At 33.8% G+C, this 11430-nt stretch overlaps 1 protein-coding gene across 1 annotated transcript; it reads left to right on the top strand.

Moving 5' to 3' along the window:
* Positions 1-435: 435 nt before the first annotated feature.
* On the top strand, positions 436-2968 carry LOC111480555 (probable trehalose-phosphate phosphatase J). The gene is made up of 11 exons (XM_023125669.1): positions 436-946; positions 1037-1177; positions 1281-1352; positions 1457-1552; positions 1666-1722; positions 1821-1922; positions 2031-2108; positions 2206-2275; positions 2359-2429; positions 2507-2599; positions 2679-2968. The coding sequence occupies exons 1-11, from the start codon at positions 662-664 to the stop codon at positions 2748-2750; spliced, it is 1137 nt and encodes a 378-aa protein (XP_022981437.1). The 5' UTR covers positions 436-661; the 3' UTR covers positions 2751-2968.
* The last annotated feature ends 8462 nt before the right edge of the window (positions 2969-11430 follow it).

Here is an 11430-nt window from a genome sequence, read left to right as displayed (position 1 = left end):
CAATAATATTGTTTGATCCCACAGATTAAAGGGTTAATAAATTAAAATATATATTTTTTAATTTTAATTTCGAAGGGAGAAATCAAATATTTAATTTCTTAATTTTCAAAATAATAGAGAGGAAAAATGAATTAGTCCTTCTCGGCGAATATCCACGCGGCAAGAATTGTACAGTGAGTTGACTGTGACCATGGAATGTCGGCCACGTGGATTGAACTGTTAATTTGAGCCAGTGGGACGGGGAGGGGGGAGGGGGGAGGAGGAGGAGGAGGGGGAGGAGGTGCTGTTACGGTGACGGCTTAAGACGGCGGATTAGGGTGGTGGGCCCCACAAAATGTGGACCCCATCAGTTAAGTTATGGTGGCTTATGGGTTCTCTTGGCTATCTCCTCCACTACCCCCCATCCCACTCCTCTGCCACTATAAATCTACCCTTCACCTCCCTCTCTCTCCCCACCATAACTCTCTCTGTTCTTCTTCCTCTGTTTTTCCTTCTCCCAAAATTCCCCCTTTCCTAATTTCCTCCGACTTGGGTCTCTCAAGCTTTCAATCTTTCCGCAAAAGATTTCCGTTTTTTGTGTTCTTGAAGCTCCCAATTTGGAAAAACCACAAATATTTTAATTCAAACAAGAAAAAACAGAGTCGTTGTTCTTGTAATTCCGATGACGAACCAGAATGTAGTAGTTTCCGATTCCAAATCCGGCATCAACATGTCCATCACCGTCGCCGTCTCCAACTCCTCCATTTTCGCCACCACTGCTCAGAAACCGCCACCAGCTCCCGGCGGCTACATCTCCATTTCCCGTAAAAAAATCCTCAAGGACCTTGATGTTAATGGCGGTTGGATTGAATCAATGAGAGCTTCTTCTCCAACCCATGTTAAATCTCTTCCCCCCGCCACGGCCGCCGCCGAAGACGGTGCCGACGACCACCATAACTCTTGGATTGTGAGAGCCCTTCCTATATCCTGTTGTTTTTTTTTACACTGGGTAATTTCTCGAAACAGAATTTTAATTTTTTGGGTGTTAATGGAACAGCTTCATCATCCTTCCGCCCTGGATATGTTCGATCTGATTATTCAATCTTCGAAAGGGAAACAAATTGTGATGTTTTTGGATTACGATGGAACTCTTTCTCCGATTGTTGCGGACCCCGACAAGGCTTTCATGTCGGAAGCTGTAAGTACTGTGTCGAATTCATCATTAATTTCTGTTTTCCCTTTTTATTGGGTTTCTCTCTGTTCTTGCTCACCGATTTCGCTTTTGGGCAATTTGGATTCAGATGAGGAAGACAGTGAAAAAGCTTGCCAGATGCTTTCCGACCGCCATCGTCAGTGGCAGATGCAGAGACAAGGTACCTTTTCGCTACATTCAATTTACTCCAACTCATCCTTCTTTTTCCCATCCAAAAAACTCACCTTTTTGGTCTCATCTCCGCTGCCCGCGACGGAATTGTAGGTGTACGGATTCATTAGACTGGGGGAGCTTTACTACGCCGGCAGCCATGGCATGGACATTAAAGGCCCAACTAAAACCTCCAAACTCAAGAAAGCTGTAAGCCACCCCAAACTCAAAAAAGATCAAATTTTTTTCAACTTTTAAATTTCGTAATGATTAAACTGAATAATTTAATTAATATTGATGAATCCGAGGTGGTCCTTTTTCAGGTTAATCAAGGCCTTCTGTTCCAACCTGCGAGCGAGTTTCTCCCGATGATTGACGACGTGGGTTTTCTTAATTCTTCCGAAATAAGTTGTGGTTGAAGAAGACAAGGATTTAAGGAACAGAATTTTAATGAAAATTATGAATTTGTTTCTGTTAGGTTTATGAACAGCTGGTAGAGAAAATGAAATCAACTCCAGGGGCCAAAGTGGAGAACAACAAGTTCTGTATCTCAGTGCATTTTCGCTGTGTTGATGAAAAGGTAAAGAGAACAGAAAGATGTCCATGTTATTATTACATCACAATAATTAGTGTCATTATTATTATAATTATTTTTTCTTATTATTCTCGAATTTTTTGAAATTTACAGGAATGGAATAATTTGGCCCATGAAGTTAAATCAGTGGTTAAAGAATACCCAAAGCTCCGACTAACCCAAGGAAGAAAGGTCCTTATTCTCCCTCCTCTCTTCCCATCTACAAAGCTTTAAAATATAATACCACACAAAAAACTTAATACAACTTCTTTCTTCTTCTGATTTACAGGTTCTAGAAATCCGTCCTACCATCAAGTGGGACAAAGGGAAGGCCCTCGAGTTTTTGTTAGAGTCGCTAGGTTTGTTTTTCTTTCGAGAAATTATTCAACACGGCTGCTATACTCGATCTCGTGGTTGATGAAATGTAAAATTTTGAATTCAGGGTATGCAAACTGTTCTGACGTGTTTCCTATTTATATTGGAGATGACCGTACAGACGAAGATGCATTTAAGGTATTGTGTCTATTACGCGTGTTTGTGTTAAGGATGTAAAGTTGGGTTTTATTAATCTCTTTCATTATAATCTATAGGTTCTAAGGGAAAGAGAGCAGGGGTTCGGAATTCTTGTATCGAAAATTCCTAAAGACACCCACGCTTCGTATTCTTTGCAAGAACCTTCCGAGGCAAGTTTCACGAGATAACATGGTGAATCCTTTATTATTGGTATCATTTTTGTGATGGGTTTTGAAATGTTGATTACAGGTTATGCACTTTTTGCAACGTTTGGTGCAATGGAAGCGACCATCTTTATTAAGAAGACATTGCAGGGTTTGAGAAGTAGAGAGAGAAAGAGTGGGAATTCAGTACATGTTGTAATTTCCTTTTTCTCTAGGGGTTAGTAGTTAAAAAGAAAAAAGTAGAAGGGTCAATGGGAAAACAAAAATTGTAACTTTTTCCTTCACCTCGGTTCCCTTCTACTTACACATATCTGTAAACTAACTGTGTTTTAAGACCACAAATAGTATGGTAACTTACCCATCTTTATCTCTCAACTTTGTGTTCTTACTTTCATTATATAATCATATAAAAAAATTGGTAACGTAAAGCGATAATATGAGGGTGAAGGATTCGAATTTCTGACTTCACGATTTGATCATTTTTTCATGAATTATAGATAGTGGGATAGTTCAAATGTGTTTAAATATTATTGGATTAAACGTTTTAACTTGGTTTAAGGTGTTTTAAAGTTTTTTGTTTTTAACTTTTTATAGTTTTTTTGATATAGGAGCCAAATGCCATGAGATCTTTAATAATATCCTTATTTGGTTAAAACACATTTAACATTAACCGTTCCAAACTAGTTCAAACAAACAAACTTGTATAACAAACATATATAGACTAGATAAACTCTGACATCTTAATCTTGAACTACACAAATTTAACCCAAGGGTCGAGACGGAAGTACCAACTCAATACTTTGAGAAGAATACAATATCAGCTTTTTGTTGATGAAACTCTCTCCTTCTGTTTAATGGCGAGAATGTTGTGCAAGTTAACATAGAATTCATTAATGGAAGGCGATGGACGTGTAAAAAAAAAAAAAAAAAAAAAAGGAGACGACGGTGTGATGGTAAGTGATGGCCTTCAATACTTACTTTTCCATTCTCAGGCTGCCCCGGAGAAAAGAAGAAGCACTTTTGCAGAGACCATTATATGGTTCTTCCCCTTTTTGTGTACCAAACCAAAATACACTTTACTTTTTTGGTACAATTCTCATGTGGTTTCTTTTAGAATGTTGATATCATGAGGAACTACTAGAGTTTTGCGTTGGGTATAATTTTGGATCACCACCTTTAGTTATGTTCATTGTAACTATGGCTTTAATAATGGTTTAGATTTTGGATCACCACCTTTTAGTTATGTTCATTGCCACTATGGCTTTAATAATGGTTTAGATTAGAGTTTGTAAATTAAAAAGTTGATGGGTAGGAATAAACTTTAATAATCGTCAACCTCATTAAGGGGTGGCCTAATTATGGAGGCATAACCAGGCACTAGAACCAATAGAATCAATATGAAATTCCATGATTTATGGAGAAATTCTTGAATGATACAACCTTGATTTTAGTGATTGGTAATACACACTTTACAAGTAGTTCATTTTCGAGAATCTTGTACCAAAGGATTATTCTTAATTAATTGCTTTTTTGTTTTGGTTTTGGTGGGTGATATTATATTGCCAAAACATCTACTACGTTTCATTACATACGAACAAAGACACGATAATATACTTAATTACCATCATCTTAGATAAGAAATCTAAAAAATTATATTTTTATTTGAGTTTGTATTGACTAAACAAATTCATACTTCATATAATATTGAAGGCAACAAATCTTAAATGTTAAGAACGAGTATTCCTTTTTGTTTATACATGACAACTTGCATATGTCATGTTTCACTAGCTATCATTTCGATTGTACTCTACAAGTATTTGTAACCCTAAGGGGTTAAAGATAAAAAGAGAGTGACACCATAAAAAGATGCTAGGAAGTATAGGAAATAACTTATATGCTATGTACCAAATAATTGGGGCCATCATCCTCTCAACCGAAAAACTTGTACTCATACTATAGTGAAAAGCGACATAATTACTCACTAGCATTGACCTAGTTTGCATTAGAATAATTGACAAAAAAAGTGATCGAACTTCAAGAAAAGCTATATTAAATTTCATGGTGGGCACTAGCACACGGTATTAAAGATTTTTTTTATCATCTAAATATCATTATCATATGGGAAGAAATGTTATTTGGGGATGTAAACATAATTTTAAAAGATTCGAACTTGTGTCATGTTGTCGAAATGATATATATTTTTAATGAATTAAGAAACGTTTTAATTGACGAAAATCGACACGTAAGATGTTGATGAAGGAGATACAGAGAGTTTGTACTATTGTTTGTGGCATTGGTAAAATACAGAGAATAAGAGGGGGATGCATGGGTTTTGGTAAGAGAAATAATGGAGGGTGAAGGGCGTCGTGAGTGGTCAAAGGGCATTGATTATTAGTGAATGGGTTAGAGAGAGAGAGAGAGGGAGGGAGGCAGCAGTTGAAAGGCAGTGGTGCTTTTCAATTTTCACGCACTCCAATGGACCAATTATTGGTGCCAACAAAGTGAAGGCTAAGCCTTTAGCTGAGCTTTAATTCATAAAAAACCATTCTTTTCCACATCAATGCAACCCCTACATGTCATACTCCTCTCTCTCCCTCTCTCTCTCAAACCCATACCCATTGCTTTGCAACTCAAAGAGAGACCCCTTTTTCTTTCTCTGGCCCCTCCCATCTCATGCACACTCACATATCCATCGTAAAGATGTGAAAAATCAGATAATATATTCGTTGATAATGGACTTAAGTTGTTACCAGCAATACTGGAAGGTAAGGTATTTGAAACCCTAATCGGAGTGTCATCAACCAATGAGATTTGAATACATGTTCACCCAACAAAGGGATTAATTAATATTTTGAGAGTACTAAGACAGATATATTGTATACATAAATGTTAGCGGAAAGAAATAAATATTTTCTTTTTAAAAAAATTCCAGAGTAATTGGATGGATATGGAGCAGCAGCGTCCTGTTTTGTGGACAGCTGTGGAGGAGGAACCCCTGAGGCTATTTAATTAACACTTTTGTGGACAGTGTTTATTTCTTAATTAAAGGCTTTTAAATTTAATATTCCCATTTGCTTTTATTTTATTTCAAATTATTTGTACGTATGGAATAAACTAATTCAGCAGGATCTGCAAATCTACTCCAAGTACATCAATATTAATATAATAATTCTTTTGTTTAATTAACTATGCCTTCGAACTAGTTTGGCAGTTGGTTTAAATATAGGTTTTTATTTCTGTAATATCACCTTTTTTATAAAAATATAATATGAATTTTAGTCCATTAATTATTACCCTAACTCTGCTTGATCTGCTTGATGCCTTACTAAGTTGAATAAACAAGAATTTTAAAATTCAAATTCGAGATTCCAAATTGAGGTTCCAACCTGTGTCTATGATAACAAATTATCCACAAAACACGCTTAACTATAAAGTTCGTATGATTTAGTCTTTTATTGTCAGGATTATTCTCATTTGAATATGGTCTCAAATTCATAAGCACTCTCTATTTCTATAATAAGACTATTTGCAAGAGTTTATTTAAAACTATAGGACTAACCGATAAAATATATATATATATATGAGATCATAAACCAACAAAAGGTTATGAAGTTAAACGAAATCTAAGCCTAAAAAAAATATAAATTATGGTATGGTTGGGGGAAAGCATATGCATTGCTACCTTTGTTTGAAACTAAAGATGTGCAGACACCCTTTTGCGCAGACAAACAGAAACAGAAGATGGGGAATAACATAATAATCAATCAATACTTGTTTTAAAGCTTTTGTTTTGGAGATACCCAAATTCAAGTTCTTGAAAAATCCGAAATCAGTAGGCCATCCATCCATCCAGCTTTCAAGAACAACAACAATAATAATAAATTAAAAAGAAAGAAAAAGAAAAAGAAATTATTTAAATGTTTTTATAAGACAACTTTTGACTAGATATTTCTTTTATTCTCCCAACAAAAGCTGTTGTTTCATTTGTTGTAGAAACAACAAACATGTTCACAACACCATGGGAGGAGAAAAGAGATACTAAAACACCTCATCTAATATGATCCCCACATGCAATGGAATGCAACAATGCTACTTTTAATGTATTATTTTTTTATATGAATGTACCAATAATTTAAGGTGACGTTTCAACATCAACATTAACGGGTCATTAGATTTAAGATAATATCGATAAAAATGTTCCATTTGATACGCGGGATATGAAGATTAAGATTAAGAGAGGAAGGGAAGGGAATTGAATATTATGGGGTTTGTTTGTGAGTTGGTAAGGAGAGTTGAGGGGAAAATAATGAGGTTTTGAATATTTTGTATGGTTTGGTGAAAGGGAAAGGCACCATGGAAGAAGGGAATCTATGGTTGAATGAGGAGTTGGAATCCACTTAAAAGGAGGGAGTTTTTTTTGTTGTTGTCTTCTTTTAATTAAAGCATTAAGTTATACACAAATAATAATAATAATGGGAAGGGGAAGGGGAAGGAAAAAGAAGACATGGACATTGAAATGGAGACACAAACATGGATCCAAAGCATATTTAAAAAAACATCGTCCTTGTGGAAAGATGGAGTCCACTTGATTCAAACCCATCATTGATCCACAAATTTAACCCTAAAATCACTCTCTAAATTGGTCAATTATTGGAGTTTGTGAACATGGGAGAGACAATTGTGATGCTTTTTTTGTTCTTTCTTTCTCTCTCTCTCTTTATCTCTATGGTCAATGGCTAACCCAACTCTCATTTCTCATCACCCAATTCTTTGGCGCACTCTATTTAGGCCACCAAGCAAAGTATTATAAACCTATGTCTTAGATGTGAATATCGTACACATTGAAGGCCCCCACTTAAATTTCTAATTCTATTAACATCTTTCCTTTAGAAAAAAAATCAATCATATCCTTATCTCACACCCAAGTTGAATAGGATAAGCTTACAAGTATGGAATTGTTTGAAGCCCTTATGCCTCTATTTTCGTGTTATTGTTGGTGTATGATTTTGGAATCAACTTTGTGATACATATTTTCTGTTTTTTTTTTTTTTTTTTTTGATTATGATTGTCATGTTAATATCATGCCAACATCATGATATACGTGCATGAATGAATACCATGAATATGTTTGTACGCTTTGTAAGAAATTTACATTATGGTAAGTATGAAAGTTTTATGTACCTTAACTAATTGAACCCTGATTTTAATATGGGAACTCATGCATGTTGTATGTTATATGATCATTGATTACTTTTCTAACATGTTAAGTACGAATGTTAACAAGCCCATTTTGTGAGTTCCTACACCTTTGAATGAACCTTGTATAAAGGAAAAGTATGCCTCCAATTTACTCGAAAAAAAATAAAGTAGAACCCAAAAAAACACCCATGAAAATTATGTCCCACCAACCATAAAACATATTGCATGTGATTACATTTTTCGACTCCAATAATGGACTTTCCCTCAAAGTTTTTAAAATGCGCCTGATAGTAAGAAGTTTCTGCACCCTTATAAATAATATTTCGTTCTCCTCTCTAACCAATGTTCATCTCATGAATGACGACATCGGTTGAGGAAGACATGAAATAAAGCCATTGATATTTTATTCCACGTTATAGTTATGTTTTGATTATTAAACCTTTACTTCAATCATGATTTTAAGTTTATTAGTATTAAATACATGGCATCATTAAGATAAGATATTTTTAAATAGTTTTTCATAGAAATCAATCACCACATGCATATAGTAACATTCCCATTTTCAATAGAAAAAAAAAAAAAAGTAGGTTGGTTATCTTCCGTGTTACAAAACTAGTCTTTATCCACTAATTTTGGTGATGTGTTAAGTAATCGACCTGATATATTTGTTTACAACAAAATATTAGTAAGTAATAGACCATAAACTTAAAATGTTTGAAGTTGACCAATGAAGAATGTGTTTGGTGCATTGGATGAGCATGCTTATGATCGAGAATCTAGAGCAAATGGATAGACAAAGGCTTGTCAAAATTGGTAGTTCCTATCTCTTGTAGTCTAAAATTAGATATGAATACATAGAGTGAGCGTTATGAAGTTTGTCAATTAGGGTATAGCTAGAAGCAGAGGATCAAGTGTAAACATACTTGTTTAGGACCTAACAAATAGTGTTTTGGATAAGTTTTGTGGATAATTTCAACAGATCAGTCACCTCTATTCATTCACTTGAGTGTAAGATGGGATCATTTTAAAGGCAGGCTTAAAATAGCCAAGAATCCAAAACAAAGTCCGTTGAAGATAATTAGGGTGTGGATTATGGATGATCATTTATGAACATTTATGTGATCTTTGCTCATTTAAGGGAAAGCTACAACACACTATCCATTTAGAGAGATACCCAAAATACGACATTTTAGGCGCCATCATTATCCTTATCCATCGCCGTTATCATCATCCGTTACAACCACCATGATTAACACCATAATCAACTGTTCATCGGGATCGGAGTTAAAAGGGAGAGGGAGGGCGATGAAGGGCAGTGGATATTTGTGACACGTTTGGTTGGTCCCCGCAGTAGAGGGTGGAGCCACGCCATGAAAGGGTGTGAAAGTTTTTGTCTTTTAAGATGGAAAAAAAAAAAAAAAAATGGGAGGGAGGGAGGGAGTGGAGCCATTGTGGATGAGTGATCGAGAGGTGGGTGCGTGATGGGTCCGATCAGGACAAAGCCCCACCACAAATCACATGGACTCCCACGTGACCCAGATGCCATTGCTATGGGGAGCCAATCGTGACGGTGCCTATGTGCTCATTGCTCATTGGTTGCAAAAGCTTCGGTCACAATCAGTGAGGGCATATTATTATTACAAAACTTGGGTTCTTTCTTCTTCTTCCTCCTCCTCCTGTTTCTTAATCACCCTTTTTCTTTTTAATTCATTTCTCTTTTCTGGTTGGAAGAATGTTCGTACCAATTATGCAGTTTTTTTTCTTCTTCCAACAAAACTCACATTCAATGGTACAAAATTATTAGTCGATTTTAATACAAAAATTCTCCTCTCTTTTCTTTTGTTGGTGTTATGATTTTGATATGATGTAATGTTCTATTCATTTCTTTTTCTATGTATTAGTACAATATGTTTGATATGACGTTTAACGAGATAAGAAGTGTTTATTGTTCATAAAAAAGCATCTCTCTAATATATATATATACATACACACATATATAGTTAGAGTTTTTATTACATTTTATATACCTAAAAGAATAGGGTGCAGGGGAATTTAGAAAGATAATATTGAGCATTTCTTTCATAGTCAAATCTCCTAAATTTGACAAAATAATAGTAAAAGAAAATCTCTATAACTATTTGCCAAACATGGAAAATTTAGTAAAATGACTAAAAACTTGTGAGTGAAGTTTATGAGTGAAGTTTATTCGTGTTAGAAGGCCATCTCGAATAACAATAAGAAAAAAAGTGATATTGTAAAAGACCATATCAATTGTATGACTTTTTTTTTTTTTTTTTTTAAATAACATCGATCCAAAGATCCATTCAACCATAAAAAAAAAAAAATAATAAATAACGGTCAAATTTATTAGAACATTTAACATTAAAAAAAAAACATCTTTCTCTCTAATATTTCATAAATATTAATATTCATACATGTTAAAATAATAATAAAGTAAGGAAATTATAGGCAGATTTAAAAAAAAAATAATAATAATTTTACCATAAAAAATCATTAAAGAGAACAAATAGGAAATAACATCTCTCTTGAAACTTCTATGAATGAAATAATTTTTGAAAATAATTTGAAATTTGTGTTCAAGTTGTTATATCGAGTTTGAATAATACTTAGTTTTTGTAAGCATTTTTGACCTCCCATATTTTAAATGAAATTAAAATCTCTTTTATATATTAAGATACATCTACTCACTCAATTTAAAAAAAAAAAAAAAAAGTGGAGGAATAAATATTGATAGAATAAAAGAAATGAAGAGTCGAGAGTAGGCAATAGCACGTCTCAATAAAGCAAAGCATTTTGAGTTTGTTTCTTCAAAATATGCTAAATTAGTACTTTCACAATATGAATCAAAGTACCATTTCATTTTTTTTTTCATTCTCTATTTTCCATGGCTTCCAATTATTATTATTATTCTTATTATTTTTTGTATAAATAACTATTGAATCTTTTTTTTTATATATATATATAATTTTGATGATCGTCATCAAATGCAACTTCTTCCAATGATTCAATTGCGTGAAATTCATACTTGTTTTATGAAGAAAGTTTGTTATTCTTTTTTAATTATAATAATGTTTATAGTATGGATCTAAGTCGATCAAATCGAAGCATATTTCTTAAAAAAACCAATCAAATCCAAATTAGTTCGGTTTCTTTGAAAAAAGACGTGATCTAACCTATAACTCAACCGGACATGGTTTGATTTTGGTCCAAAACATGTGGAGTTGGGTCAGTTCACATTCGTGTTTTTAGGGACTCCTATACCATAGGTTTCAACAATACTTAAATTAAATGAATGTGTAGAGCCGACAGTTTTCATTTTACACTCTAAGGGCCCATTTAGCTCATGGGTCTTGTGGGCTTGTGGAAGGAGTTGATATGGGCCTATAAAGCCCATGTTTGGTGGGATAGATTTCTTTTTTATTGTTATTATTTTTAAGAAAACTCTTTTTTTAACTCATCTAAGTGGATGGGGTTTTTAAAAGCTCAGTTTTTTTTTTTTTTTTTTTTTTAATTATTTCTCCCTCCACTTCCTTATTTTTCTATTTCTTTTAATATTTANNCCTATTATTTGTGTTTTATATTCTTTTTCTTTTTTCAATTATTTGTATTTTATACGT

Source organism: Cucurbita maxima, unplaced genomic scaffold (assembly GCF_002738345.1).
Source record: "Cucurbita maxima cultivar Rimu unplaced genomic scaffold, Cmax_1.0 Cma_Scf00001, whole genome shotgun sequence".
Taxonomy (NCBI): Eukaryota; Viridiplantae; Streptophyta; class Magnoliopsida; order Cucurbitales; family Cucurbitaceae; genus Cucurbita; species Cucurbita maxima.
This window is presented reverse-complemented; position numbering and strand designations above follow the sequence as displayed.

What these genes read in the sequence shown, in the direction of transcription:
- LOC111480555 (XM_023125669.1), top strand. Translation starts at nt 662, where the DNA reads ATGACGAACCAGAATGTAGTAGTTTCCGATTCCAAATCCGGCATCAAC. An exon ending in TTCGCTGTGTTGATGAAAAG is followed by an intron (nt 1,923 to 2,030) that starts GTAAAGAGAACA and finishes TGAAATTTACAG; the next exon opens with GAATGGAATAATTTGGCCCA. An exon ending in GACTAACCCAAGGAAGAAAG is followed by an intron (nt 2,109 to 2,205) that starts GTCCTTATTCTC and finishes TCTGATTTACAG; the next exon opens with GTTCTAGAAATCCGTCCTAC.